General features: G+C 41.6%; 1 protein-coding gene across 1 annotated transcript in view; it reads right to left on the bottom strand.

Annotated features, from left to right (window-relative positions):
* PGBD5 (piggyBac transposable element derived 5) overlaps positions 1–17,767 on the bottom strand; it is a 64,683-nt gene that overhangs the window by 14,311 nt on the left and 32,605 nt on the right. The window contains exons 5-6 of the mRNA XM_015622427.3: positions 14,606–14,740; positions 3,472–3,652 (exon numbers count right to left, since the gene is read on the bottom strand). Coding sequence (XP_015477913.1) covers positions 3,472–3,652; positions 14,606–14,740 — 316 coding nt within the window. The remainder of the gene's footprint in view (positions 1–3,471; positions 3,653–14,605; positions 14,741–17,767) is intronic.

Raw genomic sequence — 17,767 nt, 5'->3', positions numbered from 1 at the left:
GAAGGTGTTACACCACAGGCTCTCAATAAAGAGAGAGCATTATTGTCTTTAACAGTAATGCATGTGTGGGCTAGGGTGAGGAAAAGTGAATGATAGTTAAGATTTCACAAAATTTTTTATAGGATCACAGGATCCTACGGATTAAAGAATAGTTCAGGCTGAAAAACAACTCAGGAGGTCTGTAATCCCAGCCCCTGACAGACATGGGTGAGTTCTGAGGCCAGACAGTGCCATTCAGGGCTTTATCTTGTCTGGGCTTGTAAACTTCCAAGGACAGAGACTACACACCCTGTCTGTGCATCCTGCTTCACTGCCCTCAGGAAAAATACTGCATCTAGTCTGAACATATTATGTTTCAGCCTAAATATGTTTGGGGTTTTTTTGTCCTTCCACAATGCACCACTGTAAAAAGCCATCTCCATTCTCATGAGAGGGTAGCATAAGGCTGCTTTTGCATCCCCCCAAAGCCTCTTCTCAACCTGAACAAGAACAGTTCCCTCCCCACATCAGAGTATATTTGTCTACAGAGTATTCTTGTACTGGGGGCATGTTGTCTAAAGCTCTAGGAGGCAATAATCACCTCCCTTGATCTACAGGCTACTCTTCTGTTAACAACACAGCCCAGGACAGCGTTAACACATGCCTTGGCTGCCAGGGCATGCTGCTGACTCAGGTTCAGCATGCTGGTTACCAAGACCCCATCTCCTTTCCATCAAGAATTTTGAAAGGAACTAATAAGAGTTTTAGTGAGTGACTTTCCAGATTTTCCAGAATTGCATTTAGTTGCCTTCAAACTTTCATGTTTCCAGAAAGTTTATGGCTTCCAAGCATGAACTTGTTTAAATCTTTCCCTATTTCTCTGTTGATAGTCATGAAACCCCCAAACAAAATAAAGCAGTTAAGATCAATTCCAATTTCTTTTTGATTTTGGCTCTCAATGGGATCTTTCTACTACTGGATCTGCTCTAGCCCAGAAATATAATCTTCTTGAACAACAAAAAAAGTAAATTTATCAGTTTAAGAATGGGTCATGAACTGTCATGGGCACCTAAACATAGATGCTTTTCAACAGACTCTCATGGCACTTTCTGGTCATGGTGATGTTCTGCTCAGGTTTAGCTAAAGTCACACACCAAAAAAGTGTCACACACTGAAAAACCCCAACATTGACTTCATTGCTGAAACAGACTCTGTGGTAGATCAGGAGAGATCTCTCATCCAGTCCAGCTTCTTTTCTTGCCTTTCCCCAAATGTATTGCTAATACAGCAGGATCCCAGCAGGTGCTGGCAGTGTACAATCTGCTTTGCAGCAGAGTCAATAAGCACCATCTCCTCCAAGGCTCTTACTGACTTCACCACAGCTTGACATCTCAAGCATCTCACCTCTCCCAGTGCACCACAGTCTTTCCAGCTCAACTTCCCCCTGCAAAACCTCTGAGCTAGACCCTAGCTGCTCATGGCAAATGCAGACAATTCCATTACCTTATCAAACAGAAACACTTTTCTCTTCATGATCTTCTTTAGGTAGAAGTGCCATGCTCTCTATACTGCAAAGTCAATAAAACTGCTCTCTCAGTGTCCACCTTCCACCCACCTCATAGCTTCACCCCTAGGAAGGTGATAGTGTGTACCAGATCTGAAATCTAATTTTGGAGGCAGCTGTCAGAGATGGTAAAGTCTCATGAAGCTATATAACAAATCACAAACTACAATGAAATCTCAGTATTGCATTAGCATATTTGATCAGATAGTAAGTCAAAATCACATGTTTTAAAAAGACATTTTGTTACCTGCTAGAAACCATTAATTTGAATGATCTGTGCAGTGTAAAGCCTATGAATTCAATTCTGTGAACAATCTGAATTATCCACAAGTAATAAACACTCAGCTGGTTTAGTAGTCATGTATCTTTTTCATCAGGGTTACTGATCAAATGGACCATGCCAGATCATCTTTATCCTTCTCTAGCTGAGCATAAAAGAATGAATTCAGTCAAGCTGTCAGTCTCTACATTTAAACCTTAACACTTCATCTCGGGTACAAAGAGTATGTGTGTAATCCTCTGCATTTTTTTAAACTCACATTTTGCATCATTGGTTTGGTAGCCTTAAAAATGTAATGCTTATCATCAGCTGAGAAAAGCCATCTAACAAATATAGGTCTCTGCTCAGAGAAAAAATTCCAGTGGACTATAAATATGCTCTACTCCCTTCCCATTTGGCTATTTGCAGCATTTGGGAAACCATGGCTCTTTTATGAGCTATGCAGACATTCCACTGTATCCAGTGAGCTTCCAGCTTGCCCAGATTAATGCAGAAGCTAAGTCCTGCATGGAGCTCAACAGATGCAGCCCACAGTGCCAGCACAGTCTTTAGTGCTAAATTACAGCACTGGTGCAGCTCACTGATGTCCTCATTTTAAATGAGAATTAACATATTTTCTCAATTCCCAGACTTTCCCCCTGCTTTGGGCCATGTTTCATTAGTATAGTTGTTTGTGTGGGTTTAATTTTCAGCAAGGACACAAAACCCCCAACTTGGGCAGCAGTGGTGTGTCAGCAGACGGCCTCATAGCTGTGATGCATGATGGCAGCCTCCAGCCTCACTGCTGGGAAGGATCTATTCTATGCACCACATCACTCTGAAAGGCTGTGCTGACTGAAGAACGAGACCACAGTGACATGAAATGACTTAGAACTGACTGGCCAGAGTGCAGGATCCTGAAATTGCAGGGGAGTTACAAGTCCTCAGCATCGCTGAAAGCAAAGCAACACATGGCTTTTCCATGCTCAAAGTGAGGGGGCATTTGACAGGAAGGATGACCTGGGATTGCTCTTTGCAGTAGCAAGAAACTTGCTTGGGAGAGCTGTTTCAATGGGCATTCTGTTGATAAGTGTGTTTTTGCTAATGGAGAGTTTTATTGTGCTTTCAAAACTAAAATCTGTCTTCTCAAGGTATGTTGATACTAGCAAAAATCCCCCAAAACACAGAAATCCAAACTTTTCAACAGCTTTTGTAAAGGCATAAAATGTCCTCTAGAGAAAACACATCAGATATTAAACCAAAAAAGACTTCTAAGGCACATCTCTAAGGATTCGTCCCATCTTTCACAACAGGAACAGAAAAATCACAGGCAGATAGAAAATTCCTTGAAAAGTCCCCAGGTCACATATGAGATTTGACCTCACATTTCTAAGTCAGAGAACAAAAGCAAACAATTTAAATACCCTTATTAAAATTGTTTTTATGTCCTTATTTTGAAAAGTTAAAAAGGAAGATTTAAAGAGCAACTTATAAAGTCTTCCGCAAATCATCTTCTCATGAATGAGAAGTTTTCTTAGAGATGAAAAACTTATGTGTACAAGGAATTGAAATATCAATGAAGACTTTTGGAATTTTTTATTTTAAATTCAGTGGCATGAGGCCCCTAGGTCTGTCACTATTAAAACCCAATGAGTCATCCAATACACACCTTGCTTCTCAAATTCTTCGAAGAGATTCAGGCTGGTAATGCTTGGGCCTGTAAAGATGATGTAATTCTTCCCAGAGGCATTTTGACAAAGACTTTTGGCCACCATACTGTGAAGCTGTGGTTTGTTCTTCAAAGCATCCAACCCATCAGCACCGCTCCCTTCTTTGAGATGGACGTAAATCTTAAATGAGAAATGGTAAGAAAAATCAGAAGGTTATAACAAATCCAGAGGGAGCAGATGCAATTCCCAACACACCTGCACAGCCCAGCATGAGACAAGCTGAGAAGGCAGCAGACACTTGTTATACAGGCTAATTAAAGTCCTTCTCAAGGGCCTGTTGCTTTTAAACCAGTTCAGGTTAGCTGGCACAGCTACTGAAAAATATGGCATCCTTCACCTAACTTCTGAGGCTCCTGTCACTGTTGTGTAGTTTGAAGATTGTTTGCTTGGCAGGAGAAGACTCCAGTCATAACTGGGATTACATGCTATACTGAATCTGCATGGTTTCATTGCTGCCAGCGAAAGCAGAGCATGAGAACTTCAGTTTCAAGAAAAGCCAGTGTAAGATGACCAGAAGGAAATGGCCCATTACCTCCACTGCATTAATATTCAGATTTATTTCCCATTTGCAGTAACTATCAGGCTCTGACACAAGTGCGTGTGCACCTCCATAAATGAACAAAATGCACACCCAACCAGCCAGAACACCCTCATCAAACTCTCCAGGCACAGTGCTAACACTTAGATCCTTTACATAGATCCTGATTTGGAAGCAACCCACCAAAACAGTTTGAACCATGCAGAGGGAGAAAATGTGTAGCCCTTTGTTTGTATGCAAGCCTTCTGTTTTATTTCACTGACAGTATTTTAGAAGCACAACTTACACCCCAGTTCAACACTTAATAAGGCCAGCTAAGCTTCCAGCCTTCATCTTGTTCTAAGAGCTAGCAGAAATAACCTGATGGAAAGAGAAATAAGAAGAACACTGTACTCTGTTACTCAAACACTACTGTAATACCATGGAACTTGCAAAGATTTAAATACACGAACAAATGCAAATTTTCAGAAAATCTTGCCCAGGACTGCCTTCATGACTTTGGCTCTGAAATACTCAAATCTTTTATGAATTACAGAAAATTTTACCTGTCAAAGAAAAAGCTGAAACTTGTTCAGTATTCAGGGGCAGGGAAAAGTAATTTTGCCTTGGTTTTTGGAGTGATATATCCACAACAACTTCATTAAATTTGTTTGACAGTTCAACCATGCAAAACATGTAGCATTACTTTTCTATATAGCTTATTTCTCCTACCAACAGACACTGTTACAAATGAAAATTCATGGCAATCCTCAGAGAACAAAAATGCTCATGTTTGCACTAGTGCTTCCAGTAATTTGTAACTCAATGATTTTAGAGAAGAACAAAATTCAATTAAACAGCTTCTCCCTATTTTAGATAGTGCAGCTCCCAGCACTGGTATTCTGTGTAATACTCCCTAGAAATTCATTCATCATGGAATAGACCTCAACAGGATGTGGTACCTATGAAATTTCTGCAAAATTAGACATAATTTGTATTTTGAAGGAACTGACATGCTAAAAACAAAGTTGGTGCAAGGAAAAATGCACATTAATTCCAAAAAGTAGAGTGTATATTAAAAGAAAGTCTTAAATACATCATTTATCTTAAAAAAAATAAATTAAAACCTCTTTTATTGATAGAAACAGCTTCCAGATGAGGACAAAGGAGCAATGTTTGCAGACTCCCTGATTCTGCTCCACTCATTTTTGATAGCTGTTAAATTTGTGCTTTCTCCAGTTCTGAGACTGAGGACTAGCTAATTATGATAAGTAATTCAGGTTATTAATCACGGCTCCAGAGAGCCAGTGGAATGCATTCAAAGAACTGATTGTTCCAAATTTACAGCAAAGGTATTTTGTGATTATTGGCAACAAAATTAAGATTAGGTTACTAACGTGTCAGCACAGAGACCGCACATCAAACCCTCAAACTCTACAGACAGGGCAGTCGAGACAGAAAATGCAGACAGATTAGTTTTGACCTTAGATTAGCAGATGAGCTGAAAACAAAGCAGAAATCTCTCTAAGCCTATGAAAGTCTTACACCTTACCTCCCCATATCCAGTAAATCTTACGAGTCTCTCCTGCTCCATGCTTGCTCCATGTTCCTTGTAGAGTGCTGCCTCTCCAAGGGACAGTCCTCTGGCACTGCTGGTGTGCCAGCTGGTCCCTCACTGTGGGCTGGTTTGTGTCTGCAAGCAGCTCCCTTAAAGAGCATGTCCACCATGCAACTGAGGTACCACTACCTTTGTATGAAGGTGCTACACACTTTACAGGCCGTGTTAGTAGAATTCCCTGAGCATCTGGCTGTGAATCTCAACCCCCTTGCTCTGCTCACCTCCCCAGTGCCCTTTACTCAAATGTCCATACCCTTTCTTCCTCCTCCAATGTTAAATATTTTTTTTCCTTGGGCACTTCCTCACCTATCCAACAACAGCTTTTTTTTTTCTTGGCACAGTATTTCTTGTTTTGGAGAAGCATCATTCAAAGCTTTATCACGGCCAACTTTATTGGGATGATGTGTGACAGCAGCACAGCGTTGGAAGGCATAAAGGCTGCTGTGAAACAGTGACTGTGTACAGATAACTGGCAAAGGCATGGCTTCTAATATCTTTGCAAATGCCTAGGATCCCATATGGCCTTTATTTTCCCCTCATCCACCTTATTTCATTCTTCCTCAAGCCATTAAGATCCTACCAACTGAAGCCCACAGCATTCCCTGCTTTTCTGTAGTGTATTAGTTATTTGAGTTGGGAATCTGCAGAAAAAGAACCAATTGCCAGAAACTGGCTGCTAGACCTTCATAGGGACAGTCAGAAACAGCTCCCCCAAAATGTTTGTTAAACCATTCACTAGACCTTCTGGTTTGTCCTGGGACATAACAATTTGTGTTCTTTCCATGTGCAGGACAGCCCAAGCAGTGCTTCTTGAATATCTGCAGAGATCTCTTTCACTGTCTGTCTTTTCTAATGGCTACTGATGCATCTGATCTGCAGCACCAATTGGGATAACCTGTATAGATGTGACATCATCTGTCTTAGGATGACTATGGGCTGAAGATATTTAACATGCAGTGCTTTTTCTATTCATTCATCAATTATTTGTTGAATATTTGTCGAATATCTGTTATCAGAACAGTGACACCCTCAACTGTGCCTTCTCTCTACCTGTGGCTGCACAACTGCACCAGATACTTCCATTAGTATGTTTCCATTACCTTCCTGTGGAAACTTCAGGTCTCACAAAAACTGAGAAACTGAGTAAAAAATTGAACACTTAGGAACAAAAGCTACACCTTGACTGTGCATTTAAGAGAATATGCCTTAGAAACTGGAATATTGGTGATTCTGCTCATATATAAAGCTCAGATGGCATATTGAAAGCACTTGTGAAAAGCACATCCCAAATACTCCACCTTCATACATAATTGAAGCACCCTAGGGTACAATTCTCAAATGAAACAGATGACATTTGGAAGCAAAAAAAGGGCAGAGGTAGTAATAAACAGAAGGAAGATTTTGAAAGATATATTGTGCAAAAATATTTCACAAATAAAGGGCAGATTATAAAAAAACACAAAACAGAAGCCATGATTTTAGATGACACAGTTATAAAAGCAAGATAGCAAAGTAAAGTAGTCATGATTTTTTGATTCTCGATAGCTATTGAAAAAATAACTTTATTTTTTTTCTACAGGATTCACAGCCAACCCACAACTGCATGACTGTCTAGATCCCACCTGAGTCGGTCTTCCCCTCATCCTGAACCTCACCTTTAACTGCTGCCATTGCCAACACTGCTGGGAGATTCTCCTCTCCAGTTTCATCCTAAACCTGCTGCACTTCATACTCTCTCCCTCTTTAATGATCTCTTCCCAGACAGCTCTTGTCTAGCAGGTACTGGCACCACTGGTCATGCTCTTACTGAGACCAGATTTTTTCATTTGTTTCAGCCTCTCCTCATTCTCTACCTGCTATTCTAAATGCTATTTTCTAAAGGGTTCTGTAAGAACATACAGTTTTCGCAGCCTGTCCCCAGCTAGGTCCTGGTGTTCCTTACAAAGGTCTTTACTTGGTCCCCTTCTTTTCTCCCTCTGCATTCTATTTTGAATTTTTTCAACCTGCATTAACACACACAGATTCACTTAACAGCTTTGTGCTGAGGACTGACAAATATCTGTTCTGCCTGCACGTGTTCTTCAAAGTTTCTAAAAAGATCTTTGTGAGACTGGCAAAAAGACGCTGGTAGAGTTGACAATGCAAATCCAATATGGCATAGAGTCCTTTGATTTTCTTTCCCTGATTTCTTGTTCCTTTGTCACTGAGGGTGCTACATCTTAGCTCCATGGCAGACCCTGGATCGACAACCCATGGATCAAACAAACACAGATTTTGCTCTGTACCTTCTCCCAGGCAGCCACATCTAGGTCAGGCAGATTCATTTTCTGTAACAGCTCCACATAAATAATTTCCTATTCTTTCAAATATCTAAGAACTGCATGGCTTTCCTCCCAATTACTGCAGTAATCTTTCTTTTCTTTGGCCTTGCTGAAATATATCTTGACATTCAGACAGTGCTCCACCCCCCCAGATCACTTGCCTAACCTTTTGCTTTGACCATGTCAGCCTTCTGCCAGTTCCCTCTTCTTTGAAATATCAAGTGGAAATGGGGCTGGAGAATGGAGGCAGGCCTTCATGGTCTAGGCTTCCAAACTGATATCCTCCTATACCATATGACTTTCACTTGCCCTGTGAAGCCAAGCATCCAACAACCAATGTCAAACAAACCCATACTTCCCTCATTCCATGCTACCCTTCTCCTGCCTGATCAGAAATCTCACCATCTCAGAAGAGCTCTTTACTTTTGCTCTTCAAAATCTTTCTTAGAAATGATGCAATCCCCACAAGGCAATTTCTAATCAACACATTGGTCCTGTTCCTTCTTAATGCTGCTTTTCCAGGCTCCCTCTGTGTAACTGGCAGCCCAGCTCAGGTCCATGGCTGAGGCTTCACTCTGGTGACACACAACTGCACAACATTGGCTCATTTTTCTATGAAAATTACTGCTGAGCTGTGGGAAGGTGTGTAAGTGAGGAGGTGTAAGTGGGAAGGTATACAGGTGTTGCAAAGCAAGAGCAGTATAAACTATCAGAAATGCTGTGACTGTTGAAAGGATAACACATTTTCCTCAAGGAGGATAATACCTACATAAAAATGGCATAAAATCTTAAGTCAAAACTAAATGATGACCAATTAGTGACATCAAGGACCCAGCTCATTTCCAAGGAGGAACTACAAGGCTGAGGAGTGCCCAGCCCATGCAGGCTCACCAGGAGTAGGGTGTATACTGGCACCTAGCAGTGTATTAGTCCCAGATCTCTGCCATGTGCATTAGCCAAGAAAAACTGCTGCATTCAGCCTGCTCCCAGAGTTCTCTGGGTAGCCAAAATGTGTCTGAACTAAAAAGATTTGCTGTAGGAAGCCTAAGCCTCCTTCTTGCACTTAGGTCCTCAACTTTCTAGGGCAGGGATTTTTTTGTTCTGCTTACTGCACTCAGCACAAAGGGATGGAATCCATGAGGGGCATTCCTATGGTAAACCTATTAAGTGCACAAAACAGGAGGCTCTGGTGATTTTAGTCTCCTTCCCCAGGCAGAGTTGTACTGAGTGAGAACAGCTACAGAAGGGACACAACTATACAGGTAGTTTTGTTGTCATACATTCCAAGCAGCTCAGATGGGAACTAAAAAATAACTTTCATTCACACTTGAAAACAGACACTAAGACTGTATGCAAAGTGTAAGAGATCTTTGCATTAGATCACATTTAGGTTTGATTTCATATTCATTTAGAAACATGGTAAGATTGTAAAGTCTATAAAAATGAATAGGACTGACCCATCACTCATCTGCAAAAATACCTTTCCACTTAACACTGGTGAGCAAGAAGGTAATTGACTTTCAACTGAGATCTGGCATTCTCAGATGCTGACATTACAGAACCACATGCATTAAAAAAAAAACCAGAGCCGGGTGGGAGCCAGAGGAAGAAAGTAGATAGGATTTTCCAGTCACCAGTGACTGACAAATGAAGGTGATCAGATTTCCTGGGATCCCCTCACAGACAAAGCCTGACCTTGAGAACCTCCTCAAAGCAGCTGCTACATCTGTGTGTTCCAGATGCAACTGTTCCAGCAATAGAGGAATTATCAGGGCACTGTTTAAAGAAATGCAAGGGCTCAGACTAATCTCTAAACAGAACTTAAATAGGCCGAAACACCAACATTTCTGAGCAGCTTATTAAAGAAGTGCACAGATGGCTAACTCCTGCAACTCTGACCTTGAAAACAAAACTGACTCCAGGTTTATTTACCCCTCCCTTTCCCATTGACTGAAGGCACTTATGTGGTGTGTTGTGAAATGATAAATTCTTTGGGGCACAATCTCAGTTTCTCTAAATTCTGGAAGTTCTTACTCTGTAAAATCAATAGGGTTATGAAGTATTTGAGCTGGCTGTAGCTACCCTACCTGAAATTAACTGCAGCATATACTACAGAAGCATGGTGTTTACATTGTTTGGGGTTTTTTTGCTGCCACTGAGAGCTCTGCCACTGATTTGTGGCACAACCTCAGACATCTCTCTCCACTGAGACTGCTGATCTTTGGCAAGAGAGCCCTTTCTCAGCCTCTCAGGCAGAGACCACCCTGATCCAGGTTTCACTCTTTAAACATGGCTATCATGCCAATCACTGTTTCTTCAGGACCAGAGAAAGACTCAAGCTGCAGAGACACTGTACTTTTCCTTACTCTGCTCTGACTCATCACTTCATGGGAAGCAGCAGAAGGTGGAAACTCAAAGTCAGTCCCAGCACAAGGACCTAAAGGACTTGATAAATCTAAGTAACATATTTCACAGGGATATTAGTGAAAATGAAATGCTTTATTGCAATAATTTTCTGCCAGAGAATAAAAGCAAGTGTAGAGCCCATATACTTGGGAGCAGGGAGGAGGTGTGGGAAGGAAAAAGTCTCCAGTATAGCCTCAGAAAATAAAAGTCATCTCAATGAATAGGAAAGGATATACACATCCATAAAGTAATTTCTTCCTCACCATTTTTTTAAGCAAATAATTACGCTGATGAGCCAATTCCATTACTGGCTATCAGAGTGATTAATATTGCCTGACTGTCCCTTTGTAGTGCTCTCTACCATCTATGTATTGTCTTTCATCTTGTTAATTGATGGCTTTTTGGGTCAGGGACTGTCTGAGGTTACATTTGGGCTATGGGTCTGTGCTTTAGGATGGGGTGCTATGGGAATACCTCATCCTGCCAGCTCTCCATGTGCTGGGGTTCATCAGCATCCTGTGCTTCCTTCTGCAAAACGATCAGAAAATCTTCTTGTGCAGGAGGAGCTATGCAAGGACTAGGCATCACTTAGTAACAATTACTCATAACCATGCTCATTCCCTTAGAGCCACACAAGAAGTGCAAAGAGAGAGCATGATATGGCCCACCAGGACAAAATAATTAGCCCTGGTAAGCTATTGGGAATTCCCTTCATCATTTTTTGATGAGTGATATTGCTATATCTAAAACGAGAAATAGTCCTACCAATCATTTTTATGAACAACTTTTATAATCAAGTGTTCCAGACTTTCAGAGAAAAAGAAATAAGAATTCACAAAAAAACTAACACAGCTGGAGTTTGATTTAAATAGTATGACTTACTATTTAAACATACTCTAAGCAAATACTGTAAGAAAGACTTCGAAGCTACTTCAATAATTTAAACTGCAATCAAGACATTAAAATATTGGTTTTAAAAGTGTCTCAGTGCTAAGTAGGGAAATAGAAGTGCTAAGTAGTATGTAGGAAAATAGATTGAAAAGAAACAAGAAAAGCAAAGATGGAGCAGAGAGGGACACCTGAAGTCCTGCAAGCTGTATTTGTTGTTCCCCCTGAATTAGAGAGAAAGAAATGAGAAGGCCCAAGCCCTCTCACACAGCAAATGCTGTCACCTTGATATCCAGTGTCAAGGGCAGATGAAAAAGGCAATAGTATCAGGGCATTTTTGTCATCTACTTTGCCAAAGTCAGCTCTCCTGGAGCCCTTCTGAACCCTCTGAGAGGTTTTGTTCATGTTCCCAACTGCGGCAGACATATATTTACATTGTTTGAATGATGTGTCCTTCCTACTTGTTCCCACTTGGCCAGCTGACCGTGAAGAGATGCTCAGCAACAAAGCTATTCACAGCAACAAGATGCCCTGCTTGAGATTTTCTGAAGCAGAGATAGAATCTGAAATTGTGCATCCATCTCAAAACAATTAACTGTCAGGGTGCAGTCAAGTTATCTGGAGTACAAAAGACAGAAGAGCAGTCTAATATTCATACATGATTTATATTATGAATATATAAGCCTATGCATCTTCTTATGTCCACAAGGAGCACTTGGGTTTTATGCCACTTCTGTTCCATGAATGGCTTATTGAGCTAGTTTTTTAACCAAACACTATTTCCTTAAAAAAGTAAATGATGAGCCATCTAACAGAAGTGTTTACTCTGTTTGAATACCCAAAAATGTGATTCAGATCTTTGTTAACAAGAAGGAACAGGAACTTGAGAAGACAAACAGCTGAAACTCCTTAACAACTGACCTGTGAGCTGCCAGCCAGAGTTCACAGAGTAATTCAGCATGTGGCATATCCATTTTTCATTAGCAAAAACCAACTAATCCTTTTCATCATAGGAAACGTAGAACACTGGGAAAACCAAGATGTCTCCTCAAATAGAGATTTTTTTTTTTTTAACACTAGGCTGATCATTCAGGATTGGAGAACATTGTTTTTGGCCAGGAGCATCACAGACCTCTTGAGGTTCCTTCTGTTCCTGAAAAATAGTCATACATAGCGCCATCCTCTCTTCTGACTGGCTTGCCTCACCTTTTTATAGACACTATTATATAGATACTATTATATATATTCTATAATATATATATTATAGAAAACAGATATGTGTGTACTAGCATATAGATATTATTCAGATTTTTGAAACGGAATTATCCTGATTTATGAAGTGTTGCTAGTCCTATTTTATCTTGAATAAAAGGACCTCGATGCCATCATGTGGAAGCAGTGAGAGAGGGAACTCACCTAGACAGTATTACAGAATATGCATGTTTTGAAGTAGGTGCTGTAAGGTTCTTCCAGCAGTTGGCAGGTGATAGACAAGTCAGTCCTTAACTATCAGACAAGTCTTTTCTCCATGATGGCAGCTTCACAAGAGATGGAAGAGGTGTGTACATGAAGGGGAAAACACTGGATTTATTTTTGGTTTAGATCAACTCTCTCCATTTGTTAAACTCAGGAAAAAAATTAAAACCTCTGTTTTAATACTCTAAATGCACTAAATAACCACCAAAAAAGTGCTTCGAATTCTGCAAAACTGCTTGGAAGTGTGACACATAAATGAACATAGCATTTCAAACATATCATAATTGAAGATGCCCATTCTTCCCAGATCAAGTTTTTCCATTTTAGCATGAGGGTATATTCTTTTTCATTGTTCCACAAGGTCCCTTTCACCCAGTCATTTCAGCATGTTGATAACAGCCAAGTCAAGGAATGAAAATAGAAGGCAGCTGGTAAGATAATCCTGGACGTCATCCGGATGCAAGTGAAGCATGAGCATCTAATTCATTAAGGGAGAGGGAGGATTAGGGTGGTGCTGAGCATCTATTCTGTTTAATTTGACATTCCATTAATTTAGTCTCTCAGTGGACAGGACAGGAGGTGCAACATAATTATAGCTCAGAATCTGAAACCTCTGGCATGTCTGAAGACTTATTAGTTTTGGCTGTGGGGAGCATGGCAAGAGAGATGAGCAGATTTTGTGCTCGCTGTACCCAATATTCTTCAGTAATAAACTGCATGTAGGGTTGGTGAAGTTCTCCTTGGAGATCAGAGACACTGACTCTACACAGCAAATGACTTTCCAAGAGCTTTGAGAGCAGAAACTTCCAAGGATGCTTCACAAGGTCAGTCTATTTTGTATCAGACAAAACAGCTGCTTTAAAACCTAGATGGAAGAGGTAGGAGCCTAAATTTCTTCTCAGAGTGAACAGCACTGCTGAAAACACAAACCTCTGTTCTCAGTGAGCCTATTCCTGCACAGCTACTCACACAGTCATAATGATTCACCAACCAAATTCTGCTCTGAACGAATGTTCAGCTGCAGCAAATCCACAGGCCCTGTTCTGACACGTATTCAGCCTTAGCAGTGTGCACATCCTGCCTCTGAACCACCACTCTGGAACACGTGGGACGCAACGTTTTCACAGGAGTTCTTGGAAAAAGAATCATCGGAAAACATCTGCCCTCCCACCTCTAAGTATCAAAATAAATGACCAGATCTTTCAAGGGATCGCAAAATATATCACCAACTGGGGAATCTGAGAATTTTAGAAGATGTTCCCAATGCTCTACAACAATAAAAACAAATCCTTTAACGTGTCCCTCACTCCAGCTGACATCTCACCTTGAAGTCACATCAGATTGTATTTCTTTGATAGAGAGCCAGATGTGTGAAAAGATATAAGAGGAGCCCCAACTAATGTGTTTCTCACAGAAAAATTGACACCTTGATACCATATTGATTTAGTCTACTGGATAGTGCTGGCTATCACAGGTGCAGTGTTATAGTTATAGAGAGAAAATCTGAATCATTAAAAATGACATAAATCACAGGACCTAGACATTTAGATAAATTTAGGATGTAGAAACAGGCAGACCTTTAAACTGCATTTCAACGTAATTAGCTGAGGGCTGGCAGCCAGATGGGCAGTACTGGAGACAGAAACTCTCAGTTAAATCATACAACAAAGCATCAGGAACACAATTGTCATCACTGTCTGTCACGTCTCGTATCCACAGAAGTCAGAGGGCTCCAGCATTCAGACCATAGCCCCCAGCCAGGTGACCAAGAGTGTTACCTTTGGTCCTGCAATGCATTTAAGGGCCTGCTGGAACTGAATGAAGACATTTGAAGAGGTAAAACCCACCTGGCAGATGAAACCAGTGGATGAGCACTGCCGAACCCAAAGACTGAATTTCCTCTTTTTCCTCTTGCGCAGCTCCCTCTCTGTACAGGTAGCAATGAAAACAGGATCCTCATCGATCAGGGGCTCATGTAGTACCTGCAAGTGGCAAGAAAAGAGGCAGGGAAAGAAATGGGAGAATACATGATTGCTGAAAAAATGTTGCTTTAACTTCTTTCAAGGAAATACAACCCTTGCACTGTGCTCGTGTGCATCACCCCAAAGAAAGAAGCAAACCCACTTTTGTTCGATGCTGCCATCCAACAAAAAACAAAGCCCGGCCAAGCACACCCCATTATGCACACATAATTTGCAAACATTGCAAGGCACAGCTCTCACTTCTTACAATCTGCTACAGTTCAACACCCCTCCAAAATGATGCAGGGGATGGGGCAGGGAGAGTGGATTGTTAGCAGCATCTTTCTCCATGCTTCTTCATAAGCTTCATATTGTTTGCCAGAATGTCTTCCACCCAAACATCCCCTACAATTTGTTGTAAAGTACATTCCTTGGTTATAGCAAAGGATAACATATAATAAAGAGAGAGAGAGAGGTTAAGGAAGAAAAAGATGCTTTCTGCTGCCACTTAAGGAGATGGTGAAGAGACAGAAAATATTTTTCCCAGAAGCAGCAGCTTTAGGGAAGTCTGTCTTGCCTCAGGAGCTGAAAAATTTGAAAAAAAGGAAACCAGGATAAGCCACCAGAGGCAGGAATAGAAAAAGATAAGGCAGACTGGAGCAAGTAACAAAGAACTGTGCAAGTGAAGTAGTTTCTGCATTCTGCATCCAGACAATGTAAGTGGTTCCCTGTTTCTTATAACTGTTTTGTTACACTTCTCTCCATTAACTTAGCAGCAAAACTGGAGTGTTATACTCCTAGGTATCACAGTGCAGAACTCACCTATAGAAAAGTAGCTCCCCACAGCTCACAGGCAGCTGTGTATAACGTATACATACCTGACTGCACGATGTGCAAGTTGTCCAGAAAGCCACTTGTGAAAGTGCAAAGACTTGCAAACTGTTGAAAGGTCTCAGCTGATGAATGCTGACCAAATTCAGACATGTACATCTAAATCAGAGCAAGTCACTGCAGGCTGCCCTCCTCGTACATGAGGGGAAAGCAGTCCCAGCAGGCCATAATTCATACCCTTGTAAAGACGTGCAAAACAGCCAGATGAATTATAATTTAAAGGAATCTGTTCTTTTCCAGTGACCATCCCTCCAGGAGACAGGCTCAGATACAGGTATGCAGAGGCTCCTACCCTCAGACAAAGCCTTTCCACACCTGCATTTGTGCTACTTTTGTGCACATCCGCACAGTCAGTGGCAGAATTGAGAACAAAGCTGCACTAAACCTAGGAGTGATGCTTGTAGGAGAGACGTGGTGGGTGAGCAGTTAAGCACCAGAGATGAGCAGCTGCTGGCCTCCTGAATACAAGATGTTTGCTGAACATCACTCTGTCAGCCCAAAATAGGCACCCGCGCCCTCCCCACGCAGTGATGGCTGCGCGCTGTCATTTATACGCACTCCACTTCTTAGCGACTCATGAAACATTCACAGGACCATCTGAAAGCACTCTTGTGAAATGTTCAAATTATACACCAAAATGCAGATGTGAGCAAGGAGAGCTGCACACAAAGCTATTTGTTCTTCCAGCTGCAGCTGTCCTGTTTCCCTACTGAAGCCAAATCTTCCTCTCTCAAGGTCCACACAGAACACAACCCTTCCTATCTAAAGGCCATCTGGGGCATTTCCTGCTTCCACCTCAGAGGATCCTGAACAGCATTTTGCAAATATTAAACTTGCTCTCATTTGCTTTTCCCCTGATGGGTCTCATGAGCAGGGGGAAGGAGCAAGTCCTTTGTGATAGGGTTGGCTACATGGTTAAGAATTTCTCAGCTTCTGGAAAGGCTCCTGCCAGATCCCATTGAGTGGTGTGGTTCTACTACTATAATCTCCCCTGCTGTAGGATGGAGAGCAGCAGAGAGAAAAGGCTGCACAAGCATCACCTTAGGACATCTTTTACCCTCGGTCATTAGCTTCTTTCCCTCCGCACCACAGCATCAACTCTCCTCACAGCAGCTCTACTGCATCCTGTCTCCCTTTCACACTCTTTCTGCCTTCTATGACACTGTAAGGCCTGTCAGTCTTACATCTAGAAAGCAAATCTGAGTATTTAAAACCAATCTCCATCTTTCTTTTCCTCCTGCCCATGCTCAGCTCCGCCTTCCTCCTTTGCTCCCCTGCACTGAATTTAAGTAATTCCTCTGTCAGTTCCTACTCAACTTTTGTGAAGAGAAAATAAAAATGTGAACAAACTAGGGCAAGACCTGCTGTTGCTGCAGAGACGAAACGTGAACAGGCAAGGAAAATGAAGTGAAAATCCTGGAGCTTCCTCTTCCTTCAGAGAGTGGGGGACAAGTGTCGTCACCCCTCCACATGCAACCACTGCTTCAACAGCTGTAAAGAACTTTGCCAGCAAGGCACTGTATAGGCTGTGTCTGCTCCTGGCACTAACATGGTGTTTTTAGGACAAAAGTTAGCCCTGTTGCTACTGGCCCATCCTATTAGTTAGTTTCACCCTCCTGTATTCTCAGTCTCCTTGCTTTTCCTGTAATCTCAAATCCATCTATTTGCCAAATCCCCATGCAAAGTTATATTTGATCTCTCTCCATTCACCATCTTGCTGTTGCTGCAACACACTTTTACAGGAATTAACTTACTGCCCCCATGGCTTATTCTTTCCTGCTTCCCATCTTCCTTGATAAAAATCTACTTTCAGGCTTAATTGACTCCTACACTTATTCCTGGCCGCCTCTTCACCATCTTTTCCTCACTCCCCTAGTGCTCCCTTCTTCCTGTTCTAACTTCCTTTGATGCAAGATAGCTTGTGGATTTCTTCATAGAAATCATCCCCATTCCCTTCTCTTGAATTCCCAGTTCTGTTCAGATCTTAGAAGCTCCTCATCTAGTTGCTTTGTTCCCCCACTGCTATCACACCCCTCCCTTTTCCCTTTTCCCTTTTCCCTTTTCCCTTTCCTTTCCTTTCCTTTCCTTTCCTTTCCTTTCCTTTCCTTTCCTTTCCTTTCCTTTCCTTTCCTTTCCTTTCCTTTCCTTTCCTTTCCT

This window comes from Parus major, chromosome 3, assembly GCF_001522545.3.
Source record: "Parus major isolate Abel chromosome 3, Parus_major1.1, whole genome shotgun sequence".
NCBI lineage: Eukaryota > Metazoa > Chordata > Aves > Passeriformes > Paridae > Parus > Parus major.
The sequence above is the reverse complement of the archived record's forward strand: the minus strand, read 5'-3'. Positions and strand labels throughout refer to the sequence as shown.